The 21,396-nt window shown below is 29.5% G+C and overlaps 1 protein-coding gene across 1 annotated transcript; it reads left to right on the top strand.

Moving 5' to 3' along the window:
• The first annotated feature begins 11,006 nt into the window (after nt 1-11,006).
• LOC100252351 (probable LRR receptor-like serine/threonine-protein kinase At1g07650) lies at nt 11,007-21,145 on the top strand. The gene is made up of 24 exons (XM_010658778.3): nt 11,007-11,281; nt 11,390-11,564; nt 12,218-12,289; nt 12,475-12,543; nt 12,738-12,809; nt 13,008-13,079; nt 13,184-13,255; nt 13,454-13,525; nt 13,611-13,682; nt 13,782-13,853; nt 13,953-14,024; nt 14,526-14,597; nt 14,678-14,743; nt 15,009-15,074; nt 15,160-15,198; nt 15,357-15,412; nt 16,197-16,582; nt 16,673-16,868; nt 17,706-17,852; nt 18,516-18,634; nt 19,085-19,295; nt 19,393-19,633; nt 20,169-20,319; nt 20,502-21,145. The coding sequence occupies exons 1-24, from the start codon at nt 11,194-11,196 to the stop codon at nt 20,877-20,879; spliced, it is 3,036 nt and encodes a 1,011-aa protein (XP_010657080.1). The 5' UTR covers nt 11,007-11,193; the 3' UTR covers nt 20,880-21,145.
• Nucleotides 21,146-21,396: the final 251 nt, after the last annotated feature.

The raw sequence follows: 21,396 nt of genomic DNA, 5'->3' as shown, positions 1-21,396 counted from the left end.
TCATGTGGGATAAGCAATCAAATAGGTTTTGTGATGAAGAGATTTTTTCTTCAATTTCTCTTGTTTAAGGTTGGACTAGTGAAAATCCATTTTCTAAAAGGAGAATATTTTGTTTTTAATTAACCCTTTGATTAAAAACAAATTACTCAGAAACATGTTTATCCTTAATTCAATTAATTAGTAGCTTAAAACCCATAAATATGAAAAATAGTACTAAATTAGTCATATTAGAAGTCACACTCCTTCCTCGATACTTGAAACCAATATACACCAAGTCTTTTTCCAATAAAGATAAGACTAGATAAAACCAAGATTGGCTTAAAAATAAGTTATATTTGTGTGTTCGTGTCTTGATGTATAGAAGGAACCACCTTTCTTTTTCCAATAAAGATAAGACTAGATAAAACCAAGATTGGCTTAAAAATAAGCTATATTTGTGAGTTCATGTCTTGATGTATGGAAGGAACCACCTAAAGGGGGGTTGAATAGATAGTCAAAACTTTTATTCTCAATTTTAATTGTTGTTCAGATTTATGATTAGTAGATTTAAACAATGAATATCAAAAAAACAATTGCAGACAAAAACACCGGGTATAACATGGAAAAACCACTTACAAAGTTTCATAGAAACTCATGGTTGTAAAAAACTATAGGCAAATGACTACTAATAAATCCACTAAATATGAAAGAAATTGTAAGCATATTTACCTAATCCAAATGATATATATGTATGAATGTATGTATGTATTAATCAACATTTACACAATTTTTCACATTCTTGATGCAGCATTTCGTACTCCTTAGAAGATACCTCATCACCATACACTAAGGTTTGCACCCTTCCATCATCCTTTTTACCAAAATCCCTTCTTGAAAGCTCTCAAAGATAGAGGACTAGGGCAAATAGAATGACTTTATAATTCACATTCTATTTTCAACTTCAAAAAGTCTTCTATTTATATCAAAACCTTAAGAGAGACCTTTTTAATAAAAACTTACCAAAATATTTTTTTAAAACTCAAAGGGTTGAAAAATATGGAAGAAAATGATCAAGAATTCGAACGTCTTGAGATGAACTTTTGAATGCTAGAGGAGCATTTGAACGTCCCTCAGGGGAATTTGAACATTCCTTATGTGAGATTTGAATGTTTGGATCCCATTTCACGCACTCAAAATTGTTTTTCAATGTTTTCCCCAAAATTTCCCTTGTATATATGTGTTAGTTATTCATTATACTCTATCCAATGTATATATTGTAGACCTACATTTTTCACGTACATCCTCACTTAATAACGAGACTCACTTTAAAAACTTATTTTTGTAAAAATTGAAATCGTCACTTATTTTTATTTATTTATAAAGAAAAAATAAAATAAAAAATAAAATCTTAAAAGTGACTCTCTATTTGGAAATGCATATATTTGAAAACGTAAGTCTAAGTTTGGAGTCAGGTTACCTATTGAAAAAGTACCATAAAGTAACATCCATTTAAGTCCAACTAAAGGTCTTTATTAATTAAATTGAGGTAACTATGACAATTGATTTGTAAATTAGTAAATATTAAGAATCAAGAAATACATAATAAGTTAAAGCATTATTAAAAATCATTCAAACAATATATGCATACTTAGAAAATCAAACAACAGAAGGAGAAAAGGAGCATACCTTGATAATGAGCAAAGTGCTTTCATAAGATGATAAATATTAGCTTAATACTTAACAATGATGATTATAAACAACCATGATACATCACACATAGCATGAATCAACCCAAATCACAAATCAAAGAGCATAAGTGAAGTCAATGTATAGGCAAATAAATGCATACGCAAAAAATATACCCAAATGAAATATTTAAAGTGATATAATGAAATAAAAAGATACATACCTGAAATATGCAACATGCCCTCAACATAAACCAAGATTAAAAAAACTCATAATTGTACATAAAAAGGTGAATTATCAAGAATGGGCAAAAATGAAGTGTTCAAAACATAAATTATAATAAAATATTTAGACATAGTATTTTATCAAAATAAAAATTTGTCAACATTTTCAAACTGTCTAAAAGGCAACCTAAGTTGTCAAAATAAATTAATCAATCCTCAATTAATCCAGATTAAATCAAATTTATCAACACTCTACAGAACATTTAACACTAGTCAGAACAAGGACACTTATAAAATAAATCCTAAAAACAAATCTAGAGATGAAATTTTATCATGAAAAAAATTGGACATCTTTCATATGTCTAGATTACTATACAAAAATCCAAACTATTTAATCACATGTATATCAATACCAGATTTCATTACACTAGGGATACTATGCAGAACCATTAACATACAATCATAATAAAGTGCTTGCAAAACAAATCTTAAAACAAAAAAAAACCTAGAAGTGAAATTTTATCAAGAAAAAAATTAGACAACATCTTTAATATGTCTAGATTATAACTCAACAGTCCAAATTATTAAATTGTATCTCACTTGATACTAGATTTCATCACAAGCACTTTGGTTAGAAAATCTTATTCCTCCTATAAAAACACCTATTTTTTTTATTCTCTAAGTATTAATTTCATTTTAATTTAAATACTTTGAATTACCCTTAATAATATATAATAAAAATGAAAAAAAAAACATTCAAATATATTTATTTAGTATATAACTTGATATTGCATATATCTAGAAAAGTTGAATTAGGAATTAGGATTACATTGATTATACAAAAATATGGAAATTTAATGACCGTGTGAGACCCCTAAAAATCAATCCATCAATTTTATCATAAGAAAACTTTATTAAATTTTATCATCATTAATATTATCCATCAATTCATAGTCATTCAATTCAAATTTATTTCTCTATATTTAATTACTTCTCTTTTTAGTAAACTTAAATTCACTAAACATGTAACAAAAATAATGTTTTAGTTAACTATTAAAAATTTTAAAACTTGATAAGTTTGATAAAAATTTTAAAATAGCACTTTAAAAATAACAATTTTAAAATATAAAACTCGATAAATTTCTAATATAAAATTTTAAAATTTTGAACTTGATAATTTTAAAACTTGATAATCTCAATAACACTTTATAAGTTTCCTAATTTTAAAAATCAGAATTTTTTTAAAAAAAATAGGAAAAACATGCAAGGTGCTTGAGTGTTTTCCATGCAAGCAAGCATTCGAATGCCTTAGAATGCTTAAGTGACTAGTTGGACGGTCGAGCTCCAATTCCAGGTTTTTTTTTTTTTCCACTTTTGCTTAATTAATATTAGCAAAATACAAAAATAATAATAATAATAATAATAGACTATTAGGGAAAAATAAAACAAAGATCAACCCTAACAAAACATAAGTTTCATTCTTATTCTTTTTCACCTTTTGAAATTGTTTCCTTTTTGGCTCAGACGACTAAGTGGTGGTCAATTGCAGACAAAAGATGCCAGCTAGCAAAATAAATGCTGATAGTGGGACAACCAAAGAGTCAATTCAAAATTTCAAATATATGCAGCTGAAACCGCGTTATATTTTCTCTGGTCAAATACAAATATCCAAGTGTGTGGGCGTGAGTGGCCATGACTTTGCTTACAACATTTCCCCGTCATCTCACTATCTTAATAATCATATTCAATATGTTCCAAAACTTCCTGCTTAGATTGTTTATTTTTTTTATTTTTTTAAAACTTATTATAAACTGTTTATTAAATAAAAAAAATTAAAATATTTAACTTTTTCTAATTATAAAAAATAACATATTAGGTTTTTTTACCTTTTAATACTTAATATAAATAAAATACTATAAAAACAAATAATATAATATTTAATATTATTAAGCATTAAGGTTCTATTTAAAATTAAGTAAAAAAAACAAACATCACCTAAATCTATTTATTAAATGAAAAAACTTTTTAGAGGTTCAAAACTTAAATTATTTTAAATACTATTTTATTTCTATTTTTATTTTTATTTCTACTTATATTTTTAAGTCCAAGAAACACTACCATGTAACAAAAATTTAAAGCTTTTTTTAAGGAATGTGTAGAATAGATGGAACTTTTAAAATATATATATAATTATTTAAAAAATAAAAATAAAATATATTATTTTTTATCAATTTGCCTCTTGGAATCCATTTTTTTAAAAAACAAGTTCACTTTTTATACAATATTATTCGAGTTCATTTTTTTTTACATTAAACTCGTCTTTCCAAAGATAAAAATTTATTTTTTATATGAAAAGTTTTTATGCTAAAATATCTTCTTTTTTTTTTAAATGAATTCAATGAGAAATCTCATAATTTTTAAATTATTTTTTATAGAATAATTTTTAATTTTTTTTATAAAAGAAATATATATATTGTGGAAGATGAGTAAGGGTTCACTTAGTAATTCAACACGAAAGTCAACACTAATCCAATAATGAAGAGCTATATATATAAAGAAACTTAAATTCGTCCAATATGATGACTACCAATGTCTACATTGGTGTGTCTCATTTAGGCCTTAGATTTGCTAATGATATTCCCACCATTGAAGAAGCATATCAGAATTTAGAAGATTATGAAGGAATAGTACTGCATGTGAGTATAAATGTGTAAGCCACGCATTCAAGTTCATGACTAAGTCTCTGTGGGAAAAATGTCAGGCATCAATGGATGACCCACATCGGCCAGCTGTGACTGTGAGAGTCGACAAGACAGAGATAGCCTGTCCTGATGAGAAAGGAGCGAAAAGGTGAGAAGAAGACTCTCCCACGCCCATAAAGCATTCATGTGAAAGTATTTCGGAAGCACTTTTATATGTTCTATGTGAATGAGGGTGATGAATTGCAGCATAGAAGAAAAAGTTAGAATTTTATTCTTCTTAGTTCATGATAGCTAAAGACTAGATGCAGTGATACATGCATGTAACATTCATTTAAATATAAGCATAATGTGAACCAGATGAGAGGGTTGTGATATTTGCTTACAAAATTGGAAATTAAGAGGAAAATAAATAAATAAAAATAAAGGGTTTCTTTAGTGGTTGAATTTATAATTTTTACATAAAATAAAAAATAGTTAGATTTATTGGAAGATGCGAGGAAAAGAAAATATAGAAGAAAAGAAAATTAAAATAGATAAATTATTTTTATGAGTTATTTTAAAATTATTTTATTTATTTTTATTCTTTTATGCAAAGATTAAAATTTGAAAATGCATAAATTTCTCTAATTATTTTTAATTATATTTTATTTTCTTTTATATTTTTTCATAATGAAAAAAATTATGAGAAAATAATTTTCTTTAAAAAAATCTTTTTTTAATACTCTCATAAAACCAAATATAGCAAAAAAAAATTATAAAAAGGTAAATTAAAAATAAATAAATATATTGAAAATTAATAAGTTATTTTAATACTCTTTTTAAAATTTATTTCAATTATTTTTTCCTCTTGTAAAGATTAAATAATTTGAAAACATGTGAGTTTTTAATTGATTTATTTATATTTTATTTTCTTTATCATTTTTATGGAAAGCTAAGTATGATAAAATCATTTTCTTTAATACTTTTTTTCCTTTCCTAGTATTTTTCTATAAATCAAGTATTAAAACTTTCAAATTTTCTTCTTAGATATTAATTAAAGTTAATGCCACATCAATAAGAAAAATTAATGTCTTCTATGTCATAAATGTCATTTTATAATCAATTAGATGTACAAGATACCAATTTGATTAAATGAATTTAACCATAGATTTCATATACTTTAATTTATTGATACCAATTTGATTAAATGAATTTAACCATAGATTTCATATACTTTAATTTATTTAAACATATATATATATATAGGTGTTTGCAATATCTCACAGATAAGAGAGAAAGTTCATGGTATTATAACGTAGAAACTCTTGTTAACCGTATAAACGCGTTTTAAAGCTGTAAGAGCCCTTTTGGGTCTAGAGCGGATAATATCTATATGGTTAGAAGAGGGTCGTTACAAATGGTATTAGAAACGATCCTTAAACCCAATGTAGAGGTTTATCTGGCCGCGTAATCCCATGGGACATAATAAGAACGTTGTATTTGCATAAAAGAGCATTTGTAATGTCTCACATCGGATAGGGAAGAAAGTTTATGACTGTATAGGCTCCTCTTAACCCTATAAACGTATTTTAAAGCCGTAAAGGCTCCTTTAAACCCAAAGTGAATAATATCTACATGATTGGGAACAAGTTGTTATATATATATATATATATATTCTAGTAGAGTGTTTCTTTGAAAAATAAGCTCTTTAATTAAATTTATTAGAAATAATTGAACTCTTAAACCTTTTAAAGGCTACAGAGAGTGTTTGATAAACTTAATACCTATTTAAATTTATTATAAATCATCAAATTAACACATTTATTCTCACTAATTTTAATTAATAATTATCATCATTGATTTTGTTAATTTTAAGCAATACACTATATATAGAACATTCATATTTAAAGTATTTTTAGATATATATATATATATATATATATAAAACGAGTTATGAATGTGAAATTATAATTCTTGAATGTATTCTCACTAAAATGGGTAAATGTGACAACGAGGATTTGAGATTTGAGATTTAAAATAAGTTAATTATTTTGATTTAAAACTTAAAGTTGTTTTTTACTTTAAATTGTAATATGAAATTATTTTATCAAACATGCCTAATTTATTTAATGAATTAAATTAAGTTATTAAGTCAAATTAAGTCATTAAATTAATTTACCAAGCATCCTTTTAGCTATCGATAAACCCAACAAAAAGTTTAGCAAAGAAAAAAAAATAGATATACATTAAAAATATATTAGAAAAATATAAGGAATGGAGGAGAATAACAAGCCTTTTCCCATCCCATGCCTAATTTCCATCCCTAATTAGAAGTAAATTTTTAATTAGTAATGCAAAGCATGGTTAAAATAAAACCACAAAACAAAGAGGGTCATCTTTATCATACATTGGAAGTCTCTACTTCTAATTTTTTAATCATTACATTTTAAAAACAATCATAATAATTGAAAATTAATAATTTAAATTAATTCTCAATCATGCATGATTTGTGATTTAAAAAAGGCATCATCCAAAACTTTCAGAAAACAAAATGATGGGAAACTTGATAGAAATGGACATGAAGATAGGATGGTCCTACATCTAGTCGTACTAGTTGACTCGTTAATAGTAAGTTTGAATTTTATTATTCAGGCGTATAACTAATTTTAAATAAGAATTAAAACTAAATAATACTTATTAGTATTAAATATTAGATCATTTATTTTTATAATATTTTATTTTTATTAAGTATTAAAAAAATTAATATATTATTTTTTTATTTTAAAAAAATTCAAATATTTTAGTTTTTCTATTCAACAAAAAAATTAGAATAAGTCATAAAAAATAAAAATAAAAATAAAAATTTTAAAGTTTAAAAGCAAAATTGTTTTCAATAAAAAAATTTTAAAAACAAACATTTTTCAAAGTTTTAGTTGAATAGAAAGAACTAAAATATTTTACTTTTTCTAAAGGGAAAAAAGTAACATATTATTTTTTTTTAATTTTGTATATTTAATAAAAATAAAAATGATAAAAAATGACAACCTAATACTTAACACTATCAAGTACTACTTAATTTTAAGTTCTCTTTAAAACTAAGTAAAATAAACAAACACCAACTAAATTTTATTTTATTGTTTTATAACTTAGTGTCATTTTTTTATATCTTGGTTTTATTTATTCATATCCAACCACATTTATTTATATTTAAATTTTATTTAATTATAAAATTATTTAACAATCGAGATTTTACCATATACTTTCAATGAGTTAGATTGTATTTTCATTAAATATCTAGTTATAACCTTACAATTTCATATAAAATAGTGAAAGGTAGCTAAGAAGAATTCTAATTAAAAATTTAAAAAGATCAGGATAAAAATATGAAATAATTGTCAAAGTAAAAAGCAAATAACTTCAATATATTTTTAAGTAAAATTTAATGTTTAATCCTTAATTATTTAAGTTAATTTTAAGTTAAATTATTTTTAAATTATTAACTTAAAATTGAATACTTAATTTTCAATTTAAGTATTAAGATAGTTTATTATAAAAATAATTTAAAATTTATTTTAAATTATCAAATTAACAAATTTACCCTTATTAATTTTAACTAATATTTATATTTTTACAGATCTTACATAATAAATTTATTTGTTAAAAATTTACATTTAAAGTAATATAAATGCATCATATAACTATAAAAATATTTTCTACAATCATAATTGTAAAAATATACTTTCCTTAAATATAAGCAAATGAGGTAAAAAAAAATTAAGATTAAGAATATGTGAGTATTTCGTAAACTGATTTAATAATTTAAAATGACTTAATAATTTAATTTAATTTATTAAGTAAATTAAATATATTTTGTAAAATAATACAATTTAAAGTAAAAAAATTAAATAATAAATAAAAATAATTAACTTATTCTTAAATCCATATTTTATTTGACATTTTTACTTTTATTTATCCTAATTACCTCCACGATATTTTTTGTTATTCCAAAAACTCTATTATCCTAATTATAAATATATCAATTTGATTATTTAAATTAAGTTTTAAGTTAATTTTATCAAAACAACATTAATACTTAAAATAATAATTAAATAATAATTTTTAAGTTAATGACTTAAATTATTAAATAATAAATATTAAATTTTACCAAAAATCTCTAATTAATTATTTTAACTTAATAATTAAAATTATTTTGTACTTTAAGTTATCATATTACGTGATTTGATCAAATATATTTAATCACTTAATGACTTAATTAAGTTATTAAATAATATTAAATATTTAAATTGATTTACCTACCAACTCCAAAGATACTGATTCTAGAAGTGGATGTCGATGATTGAAACCAAGTAATAAAATCAAAATACAAAACAAGACAAAAAAATAAATGGAATGGAAAAAATATATACTTGACATGGTCCCAATTCTTTTTGTAGGTGTCAATTGGGCAATGTTGGTCATGTGGGCCCTTTTTAATGTCATGGAAAAAGCTAAAAATAAATTTGTAAGGATGATGATGAATGTGGGGCCAGCTAGTAGTCCTTTATTCTTGAGGAGATGTGGACAAACGGAAGCTTAGAACTTTGTTTTAACACCTCTCGGTTCTCACCATCCAAGTAGCCACCATAGTCACTAGCCACTAGTGTAAAACGCGTGGAAATTCTAATAATGGTACGGTTGGGTTTCTCTTATTTACTTCCTTTAGCCCCGGTGGGCCATCTCTTTTGGCATTTATTTGCTATTGCCACTACTTAAAAATCTTGATAACATATAGTAATGGTTTTCAGCTGTATGGATTTTGACTGTACACAGTCAACATCTTTGATATGATAATTCAAAATTGGAGATTGTGGTATGAAATCAATAAATTCTAGAATGAGTTTTTTTTTTTTTTTTTATCAACTTCGACCAGTTCATTAGTTTATGATTATATTTTTGTTAAGGAGATATGATGTGCATTTCCAACCTAAATTTTACGAGTTTAAATTTTTAAAAAAATTGACAATTCAATATGATATGTGAAGTTGGTTTTATGAGAAATTGTGAATTCGATTCATCTCTCCACAATTTATTTACTGCACGTGAGGAAAAGTGTTAAAAAACATGGTATGTATATCGGTCCAAATTCTTGAAGCTTAATAAAGTTTTTCATTTGGTTAAAAAGCTCGATTTCAATTTTGTAAGTGATTCATGACATTTTAAAAATTAGGAATCTAATCATCATATTAAATTATAAATTATAAAAGTATTAATATTAAAAACCCTACATGTTCAACTTTATAAATAGTGGGAGTCAAAAGTTTAAAAACCTAAAACAATAAAATAAAATAAAAAGTATGCAAAATCAATCATATACAATATAAAATTGATTTGAATCAAAAATTAAATAAAATAATAGTTTCAGTGTTCAAATTTGATAAAGTGTTGTAATTATGACTATTTGTTATAAAATTAGTTATATTGACTCATACTCACAACTTTAAAACATATCTAAAAAGTTAAGAGAAGTTCATATTTATTAGTGTAAAATTTTCTCTTATATGATGTAAAGCATTATAAACACTTTTTTTGAAAACACAACATTATTGTTGTCTTTATTATGTTTCACGGGATTACGAAATTATTGGGTTAAATAGACAAACATCCTTCATGGTGTCAAACAAACTTCTATACTAATACCATTTGTAACAACTCGTTCTCAATCGTATAGATATTATCTATTTTATGTTTAAAGCAGTTCTCACGATTTTAAAAGGAATTCATATTTATATAACGTTAGAAACTTTCTGTTATATCTTACATGAATATTACATTGCCTTTCAAACGTTGTATCCTTCAAATTTCACTTAAACTAACTTTGATTTCATCGTCACAAACTTGGGCAAGACTACAACTTCACTATCCAAGATTTTCCCATGAACAAATATTGGCTATGTTTCAACATCATGATCATTATTTATTTAATAAAGAAAGGCCAAATCCTCAATTTCTCAATCATTCCACTACTTGATTACCATCCATATTTCTCACGCCTTCACAAAATAATAAAATCATTCCATCATTATTCTAGAATCGTGGAAGATCACCCACTTTCTAATTTTCTAAATAATATTAAATTATAGAGCATCTCATGATTCAAGCTTGTATCTGGTCTGAAAACATACATGGGATTTTCCCACTATGGATGTAGGCAATAAAAAGGGTCCTGTGCCCTCGTTATTAATTTGCTATGTGAAAATGGAGTCAATACACTGACATGTAGATTTAGGAAAGAGAAAATTTGTAAATACTTAAATTTAAATAATTTTTAATTGAATTCTTATATAAAAATATTTTTAAAATTATGATTAAATGTGTCGTACATGCAGCAAAGCTAAAAGCAGTGCGACTAAATTCTATAATAAATCTCATGCAGCTCGCACACTCATCCTTGTCCAATCCCCATGATCCCATCTCCATTTGTCTCCTGCTCTCTCTCTCTCTCTCTCTCTCTCCACCCTTCCAAAAACTCAGAAGACAGCTTCAAGCTAAGTTGATCTCTTCACCAAATTACTTATATAAAAAAAAGGCACGGCAGGCAGCAGAATCCACACTAGATCTTCCAAATGGGAGCTGAACCCATCATTGTCTTTTCAGTTCTCTTTATCTTCTTCACCGTCCCTGGATTCTCAGCCAAGCTCCCAGCAGATGAATGTAAGAGATACGGAGATACCCCTTTTTTTCTGCTCTGGTTTGTGGGTTTTGGTGGTAGTAACTGGTAACTTCTAATTAGAAATGAATTGGTTTTTTCTTTGGATGCAGTGAAGGCGCTGAAGGTGATTGGGACGAGATTGGGGAAGAGGGATTGGGATTTTGGGAAGGACCCATGTAGTGGAGAAGGGAACTGGAGTTCTGTGAATGAGAAAAAGGGGGTTGAGAGCTCTGTAACTTGTGACTGCACTTTCCACCACAATGCCTCCTGCCATGTAGTAACCATGTACTCGTCTTCTTCCTCTTTTTCTCTACTGTTCTTCACTAATTCCACATCATGAATCGGTCTGAATTTTTCCCTTTTAGAAAAAGACAGTCTGATTATTTCTTCTATTTATTTCTGCAATTAATTTGTCTATTTTAGTGAGATCGGCTAGTTTTGAGAAAATTAATGTTTTCATGGTTGGAAAAATTAATTCATTTTCATAAACATGAAGTCATCAGAAACAAAATCTTAATTTTTTTATTAATTAGTTCTTATTAATTATCTTCAACTTTAAAAAAAATTAATAGTTTTTTTTTAAAAAAAAAAAATGTGTGAAAAAAAAAACCTGCCATTGGCTGGAAAGTATTAGCTGATATAGTACAAGTAGCAGTGATCAGAGCTCCACCTGGACTACTTTCCCTTTCCTTTTTGTTCCATTTCTAAAGTCAACTAAGCTTCACCATGATCTTGATTTCATAGACCTAAGTGCCATTGATTTGAAAATATATTTTGAATTGTCGTATTTTAAAAAATATTTTTTAAAATTACCATTTTCTTTTTCAAAATCTAGTTCCCATTCTCCCCTTCAAGAAAAGAAAGAAAAAAACAAGCCCTCAATTCTCTATGTTGTTATTTGTTATGGTGAATTCTAACAGGGTATATGTTAATTGCAGAGCTTTAAAAGCACAAAATTTATCAGGAAGCCTACCACCAGAACTCTCCAAACTTTATCACCTCAAACATCTGTAAGCAGTTCTGTACTCTTTGTGCTACTTTTTCACTCCATTTTGCTCTTTTACTAAATGTAGATGAGACCATACATTCTACATACAAATATGTAGAATGAACTATAAAAATAATTGAGTGAAAATACATATACATACATATATACAATTCAATTTTAGTATGCTAAATTCAGAAATTAATTCAGGGACTTGTCTCGCAACTTATTTAGCGGTTCGATACCTTCCCAATGGGCTACCATGCGTTTGGTCGAACTGTAAGCATTGTCATCATCCCCACCATCAATGCTGATTATGTTTTATTTTTATGTTACATTAATTTCTGTAATGGGCTTGGCATGTAACATAATTTGTTTTGTAAAATGAGGATTAAAAAAAATTTAAGGTTATTATTTGTTAATTATCAGTTGGGAAACCAAAACTTGTATTGATATGTTTACTGAACATGCAGCTCCTTGATGGGGAACAGGCTATCTGGTCCATTCCCAAAAGTCCTCACCAACATCACCACCCTCAGGAACCTGTATGTTCTAAACTTTTTCCTTTGGTTTTTCATTATTGATTATGTATTTAAGTAATGTTAGGGGTGGTAATGGATTGAAATCGAGTTTTGAATAAGTTTTAGTGAATGCTGTTTGAAGGGTTGTGGATGTGCTATGCCAGGGATTATACTTACCTCTTAAATAAGATTTAAGTGAACATTTATTTGTACAAATTACAGGAGCATAGAAGGGAACCTGTTTTCAGGACCTATTCCTCCAGAGATTGGAAAGTTGATCAGAATAGAAAAAATGTAATTCTTTTCACCTTTTTCATGCATATGTTAATTTCTTGAGATTGTCTCTTAACTATTCAACTTTTACTATGATTAATATTGTTACTACTGTCTATTTTCAGGGTTCTATCGTCAAATGCCTTCACAGGAGAACTGCCAGTGGCACTTGCCAAGTTGACTAACTTGACTGATATGTGAGCAAACTTATTCTTCCTTATTAATTTTGTGGTTCTACTGACCAAAAGAGTAGTGAGAAAAAATTAGTGACAAGTTTTGTTAATTTCAATTAGCATTTTGGTTTTCCTATTGGAATGAAGTATAGCATGGCCAGGCTCACCTAAGGATTTTGTTTGAAATGCCTGCTAAGTGTTTGTTTGTTTGACTCATTTTAGGAGGATAAATGACAATCATTTCTCTGGAAGGATACCTGAGTTCATCGGCAATTGGACACATGTTCAAAAACTGTATGCTTCTGCACTATAGTTTTTTTAAGTATGTGTTGAACCTCTACGGTTATTGAATTGTAGCATTATCTGCTTTATGTTGCAGGCACATTCAGGGTAGCTCTCTCGAGGGGCCTATTCCTTCAAGCATTTCTGCTCTGACAAGCTTAAGTGATCTGTATGCCAATTGTAATACTTTGTTTTTTTTTTGTAATTTCTTTCATATATAAGATGAGTTAATTGAACAATTGCTCTTACTTTTATATGGTTTTTTCAGGAGGATTAGTGACTTAAAAGGTAGAGGGTCTACTTTTCCACCATTGAGTACCATTGAATCCCTGAAGACATTGTGAGTTGAATTTGTTGGATGTTATGCTGTTTTCAGTTGTTAGGCTTAATATTGTGCATTTGTTTAAATTAGGTATTTAACTTCAATTGTGAAATGCAGGGTGCTGAGAAAATGCTTAATACATGGAGAAATTCCAGAATATATAGGGGATATGAAGAAACTGAAGCACTTGTAAGTAGTTTGTACCAAGTAGCTTATTTAAGTCCTTAAAAATCCATGGGCTCTATTTCAGAACCATTTTTTGACATTTATTTCTATTTCACAAGATAGAATAGAAGTTAAGGTTTTGGTTTGTGTTTGGGAACAAGTAGATCCTAGGAATTATATTGGGAAATCCCAATAATGTTTGTCCGTAAAAGACAAGTTATTGTTGCCACGTTAGAATGGAAATATTAATAACATGATATACAGCCTGATCTAAGAGCATGAACATTTCATTCCATTTTCATTTTCATTCATCCAGACTATGATCATTGTCTGAATCACTATGATTATTGTAGTTTTTACACTCCACATTCCATCCTGCCACGCATGCTTCTTTAGGAAGTTAATATTTGATATGGAGAAGAAATATTTGTGCTTCTTTATTTTCTTAATGTTTTAGTTCAATTATCTGAATCAGTTTTGACTTCACAACTGATAACTCATCCACACATTCCTTTATCGATGTAGAGATCTTAGTTTCAATGAGTTGGCTGGTGAAATTCCTACCTCATTTCAGGAACTAGCTAAAACCGATTTCATGTAAGTGAATATCTTAAATAATGCATCCTTCTTTTCCATTTGCTCATTAAACTAATGAAAATGGTCCTTTTCTTTTCCAGGTATTTGACAGGGAATATGCTCACTGGACATATACCTGACTGGATCCTAGGAACAAACAAGAATTTGTATGTGTGCTTCTGTGAAATTTACTTGTAAAACTTCAATTTCCACTTCCATCACCAGAAACAGTTTTCATAACATGTCAGCTTTATGATACTGTTTACTTCTGGTTTGGCCAACATCTTTTAAAGCAAATCTTTCCATCCATGAATGATATAATATTTCATCCATTCCCATCCATGAATACTCTCTGATATTTTGTTTTACTGCCTCTCTGTAGGTTTTGGTATATGATTATTATTGATGTTATCCCTTGATTTTGGTTTACAGTGATCTTTCTTATAACAATTTCACTTGGGATAGTTCAAGTCCGGTTGAATGTCCTCGAGGGAGCGTGTAAGTGATTTTAGATTATGTTTCCTCTTGTCTTTCAATCCTATGGCGTTATATAAACTCATAAGTTATTTTACTCCTTTTCCAGAAACCTAGTGGAGAGCTACTCATCATCATCAGTTAGACGGTAAGACCTGTGTGCCTGAATTGTGAATTTCATACTGAGATGTTACTCCCTTGAAATTTGTGAATAATAGATACCATCTCTTGATGTGTATAAACATACACATAGAATTGTAGGCTATTGATAATGCTTGTCTGTTTTCCTTTTCTTCTGTATTGCAGAAGTATTCATTCATGCCTAAAACAAAACTTTCCATGTTCTGCTTCAAGTAATCAATGTGAGTAAATCCCTTTTGGGCTTATATTTCATTCTATGGAGCAGTAGTTTGAGATAACAATATATTTATCAATTTGCAACTCAGCATTATGAATAACCAATAAACAATGAACAAATAAGCAACAGGCCTTGACCTCCCTGACAACACACTTACCTAGATTGTAGATCTGCTAACTTTGTGACTGTAATGAGGAAAATAATTTAAAAAGTACATTTCCAACAATGGCATCTAAACTTATAACAATAGACACTATAGACTCACAATGGGCAAAAACAAGATGCTATTGTAGAACCACTAATGTGTTTCCCAGTTTGCTTTCTTTCTGTATGCCTATAAGATATTTCAGAGATTTTTTTTTTCCTTTAAAAAAAAAAGGAAAAATTGGTAGTGAAAAGAGCAATGCATAGTGGTTTCAGGAATTATTCTTAATAATTACTATAACCATGAAAATTTTCGGAATAGAAAATTGTGAAGGATGGTTTGAGGTATCATTCTCTTGATAAAGTGGGAAAAAGATATGGACCCTGGTTAATCCTTTTATTGATCATTCAAAGAAAAATATAGAAATGATTGTGAGAGGCAGTTCCATTCAGATTATATAATTTAGAGAAACATCATTATTGATGGAAAGACATAGAAGTTAATGCACAACAGATATGAGAACTGATGCAAACCTATTTCTTTGTTGAATCAGTTAGGATAGCCATTCTTCTTCCCATCTTTTGGCAAAGATTTCGAATTTTTTATTCCTAAATCCTGTTTTGAATTTTCAATATTTTAACAGATCATTATTCCTTGCACATTAATTGTGGTGGAAAAGAAACAAGTATCAATGGTAGCACCAAGTATGAAGCTGACTTAGAACCAACCGGTGCTTCAATGTTTTACTTGGGTCAGAACTGGGCATTCAGCAGCACTGGAAACTTCATGGACAATGATGTTGATGGGGATGCCTATATTGAAGCCAATACTTCTTCCCTTTCCAATGTCTCTGTGCTTGATGTCGAACTTTACAAAAAAGCGCGTGTTTCTCCCCTCTCCCTGACTTATTATGGACTATGTCTTGGAAATGGGAATTACACTGTTAAACTTCACTTTGCAGAGATTATTTTCATAAATGACAAGTCCTTTAACAGCCTTGGGGAGCGTATATTTGATGTGTACATCCAGGTAACTAGACTATACAGAATGGGAAAAAATTGGCTGTACTGAGATTTCATAGTGATTTCCACTTTATCTTCTATATTTGTTTGAATGTAGGGAAAGTTGGTCCTGAAAGATTTTAACATTGAAAAGGAGGCTGGTGGGACTGGCAAGCCCATTATAAAGAACTTCACTGCAGAAGTAACAAGTCACACTTTAAAGGTCCAGTTTTACTGGGCTGGACGAGGGACAACCGGAATCCCCCTGAGAGGATTTTATGGGCCTCTCATATCTGCAATATCAGTGGATCCCAGTAAGTTATTCTAACTTCGATGAATTGCATCTTTTTCTTGCATTACCTCTCGGTTAAATTGTGTGGACTTTAAAAATAGAGGAGCTTGTTAAGGGAAAGACAATGTATAATTATGATTTGCTTAATAGTTTATACCTAGACTGAGTCCTATTTAAAACATTGGTTCTAGACATTATCAGGATTGAGTTCTGGCTTAGGTAAATGATCATGGAGCCAGATTGGTCTTGCTGAAATCGGGTACCCACATCTCATAATTCAAACTGAGGAATAACAAAAAACCATTTTTTGTCTTAAGAAAATGAAAGAGAATGAACAGAACCCCCACAAATCATTCAGTATCTCATAACGGTTTCTAATTAGGCCTGATTTGTCAGGCATCCAAATGAGGAAGCTCACACTCTGTATGTATGGGTTGCCTATTGAAAACTGAAGTAGACTGTCCCACATTGTATTTCACTTCTCTTATTACTTGGAAACACTCTTAGAGATGCTGACTTGAGACTAGTAAAAACAAATCTATCAGTGAGAATTATTGGTGAAACATAAATGTTGCAAAGCTCGGTTTAGAAGCTCCTATCCATTACTAAGAAAAGGTAAGAATTGTCCTTATTGGGCCAGATAGGGAGTTTTTTGGGTTGGATTCTTACAAGTTGGCTTCAGTTAAGAACTTTAATCATTTTTGTAGTATTTAATGAGTTTAACTTCGTAAGAAAAAATATAATTTAATGCTGAAGTTTTTGATGTTTCTGAAGGTTCAAGGCTTTTCTCTTATTTATTTATTTAAAAATCAACTGTTATTACAATTGTTTGATAGCTATATTGCTTCATTTTGCACAGATTTTGAACCTCCTTCCCCTCCTGGAAAAAATTGGGACATTAAAATAGTGGTTGGGGCTGCAGCTGTTGCGGTAGTTCTTGTTCTTCTGACACTGGGTATTTTATGGAGGAAAGGCTGGCTTGGAGGCAAAACATCTGAAGATAAAGGTAGAAACATTTGATCACACATTGTAATCAAATTTTCTCATTACTGTGACTCCTAATATACTGCCATCTCTGCTATTAAATATGTTGTGATTATTCAACAACATCATAGTTGAGGATCGTGGTGTACATATAATGCATGCTAGAAGGTTGTGCAATTATATGGTGCATCATAGTACAGAATATTATAAATTATAACAGCACCAACTTATTCAACAATTGCTACTACAGCTAGTGAGGAATTAATCTACGTTACAGAAGTCAAATAGGAAAACCATGTTCAAGTTTTTAAACTTTGATTAGTCCCGAGTTTAGCTGCTCTGTAAAGTCTATAAGTTATAAGGACTAACTTTTCTAACAATAAAACTTTTCATTTTTGTTCACTTTTTTTTAATTATTATTTTTAGAAATCAGAAATGGCTTTTCTGTAGTCATAGTTAAGTAAATATATTATACATTGGGGCATAGGTCCATAAGGAATTTGAAAGTTGAAACTCAATAGAATTTTTTCATCAATATGCTCTTCTTTTATGAAATTAGAGTGACTTGTTGAAGACAATTTTTGTTAAGTCCAAGTTTTCAAGAAAGAAACATGGCAGCATGAGTTAAGTCTAAACATGCCTGTAGTTACAAATGCATCTCTGACAAATAATTCACCTTGAACAGAGCTTAGAGGTCTAGACCTGCAAACAGGATTATTTACATTAAGACAAATCAAAGCTGCAACCAAGAACTTTGATGCAGAAAACAAGCTGGGAGAAGGTGGTTTTGGTGCAGTTTTCAAGGTAATATTTATTTTCCGCTATTTAATGCCTGCTCTAAATGCTCTTAATGTTTAGTTGGGATGATTGGAAAACAACTCACTACTATAGGAATGCCGATGAATTGAGTCATGAGTCATGCTTGTTAGAACCTGTAAGATGGTAGTCCTACACTAAGTTTAGGAAAAATGACCATTAGCACTTGTCATATTGATAAATTATGGCCATGGAAATTCAAATAGATTTCAGAGCCTCCTTCTTTCACGTGTTTTTTCCAGAAACTCCAGCAAAATCTAAGGAAAAGATTTGATGGCTTGGTCATAAAAATGAAAACTTCTGAAAAGCTTAATAAGATTGGTCTTGGGAGGTGGGGCTTTGAGGTCTGTTTCATGTGTAATTATGAGAACAGAATGATAGTAATCTTCCTTTATTAGCATTAAATCTAAGGTTGGGAATCCTCTTTATTGAATGTAGGGTACATTATCAGATGGAACAGTTATTGCAGTGAAGCAGCTTTCCTCAAAATCTAAGCAAGGAAACCGTGAATTTGTGAATGAAGTAGGGATGATATCTGCACTGCAACACCCAAATCTTGTTAAGCTGTATGGATGTTGTATTGAAGGCAATCAGTTATCGCTGGTATATGAATACATGGAGAACAATAGTCTGTCCCGTGCTCTTTTTGGTGAGCTTAGTGCTTTCTTTATATACTGATGGAGTCAATCAACAGCCTAGACAGTAAATAGAAAATCAATTGGACCTTTTTTTCTGATTATCTGCAGGGCGTGATGCAACATACAAACTGAAATTAAACTGGTCCACCAGACAGAATATATGTGTTGGTATAGCTAGAGGTTTAGCATATCTCCATGAAGAGTCAACATTGAAGATTGTGCATAGAGACATTAAAACTAGTAATGTTTTGCTTGATAAGGACATGAATGCCAAAATATCTGATTTTGGATTAGCAAAGCTAGATGAAGATGATAACACCCACATCAGTACTCGGATAGCTGGAACCATGTGAGTTGTTCTCTAAGAACTTTGTCTACCCATGTTTTCTTTATTACAAATGGAAAATCTAGAATTACACACACACCTACTAGTATTTAAGCAAGTAGTTAGAGCTTGAATGATGAGCTGTTTGGCCATTCTTGTAGTTTGTAACTATCCAGATTAGTGTTACAAGTATTTTTTTTGAAGCTGAAATCCCGGTTCAGAGATGAGGGTGTTTTTTCCAATATCCCAATAATATTTCCATTCATGTATCATATTTTACATGGATAGAAATTGCATGAGTGACACTATTTTCCCTTTTCGTAACATTTTGGTTGATGATCCTGAGTTTCTGTTTTTTTTTTTTTTTTCCTTTAGTGTCTTCTCTTTTTGTTTCTGATAATCCCATTCTACAGTGTGTGTTTTTTTTCCATATCTTTCCATTTTACAATTCAATGGGGGGTAAGCTATGGAGACGAGAATAGCAGCATGCATGTTACTATTTAACTGTTGCAGTACATATGCTTACATTCTAATGTTTTTATGGCTACTAATCTTGCAGAGGTTATATGGCTCCTGAATATGCAATGCGCGGTTACTTGACTGACAAAGCAGACGTGTACAGCTTTGGAGTTGTGGCACTGGAAATTGTCAGTGGAAAGAGCAACACAAATTATAGACCAAAGGAGGAATTTGTTTATCTTCTTGACTGGGTAACTGAATCTTCCCCTAATCATATGAAACTCTCTTATCACATGTTCTACCTGATCTTATCATGTACAAATAGTAGTACTCCATTGTGCCATTTTCCACACTACATCAAATAATTTCTAAATCCTGAAGTCATCTCTGTGTTGTTAACTTAGCTCTTCTGTTGTTTGGCGGGCTATTTCAGGCCTATGTTCTACAGGAGAGAGGAGGCCTATTGGAGTTGGTTGATCCAGACTTAGGTTCCGAATATTCATCTGAACAGGCAATGGTGATGCTGAATGTCGCTCTCCTCTGCACCAATGCATCCCCCACTCTTAGGCCTACAATGTCTCAAGTGGTAAGCATGCTTGAAGGCCGGACTGCAGTTCAGGATCTTCTTTCAGATCCAGGGTTCTCAACCATTAATTCAAAGTATAAGGCCATCAGAAATTTCTGGCAGAACCCAAGTGAAACTCAAAGCATGTCTGTCTATGGCACCTATACTGATTCCTCCGAGACAGTCACAGAAAAAGAAGAGAATAACCGGCTTTTAAGAGTCAGTTTCCATACCTGTCCTGAGTAAATGATGTATCAAATATCATGTACAGTGGCAAGGGAAAAGTCCCTTTGTATATGTTCTTGATATACCTTAGCTATTCCATAGTTTTTATACTACAGCACAGTGTCCATGTAAATTTTCAGTTCAGACCTAGTTGAAATGCCTGTGAGAATGGCAGCAAGATGATCATTCTCAAGCTTTGTATTGTATGAAAAAATCTCAGTTGAAAAATCTTAATCCAAAAGCTAGCAAAGATTTGGACTAATATAGGTCCTTCCCCATCCTGAAAAGGTCCCTGAGGCTAGAATTCAAATTAAAGAAGAATGGAAAACAAGTCACAACAGTTTGGATAGGAAATCCAGAGTTGAAGATTGGATCAATGCAAATCCATGTAAAAGCTCAAAAGCTCAATTATCCCTTTCTTGCCTTGTACTCCTGCTCTTTGCTTTTTCTTGCAACATGCTTAGTTTTTAATTCTTGAAGTAATGAGTGGTATTTAATAGTAATTTGAATACTCTAACTATCATACATTTATTTCCTT

This window comes from Vitis vinifera, chromosome 12 (genome assembly GCF_030704535.1).
Source record: "Vitis vinifera cultivar Pinot Noir 40024 chromosome 12, ASM3070453v1".
Lineage (NCBI taxonomy): Eukaryota > Viridiplantae > Streptophyta > Magnoliopsida > Vitales > Vitaceae > Vitis > Vitis vinifera.
The sequence above is the reverse complement of the archived record's forward strand: the minus strand, read 5'-3'. Positions and strand labels throughout refer to the sequence as shown.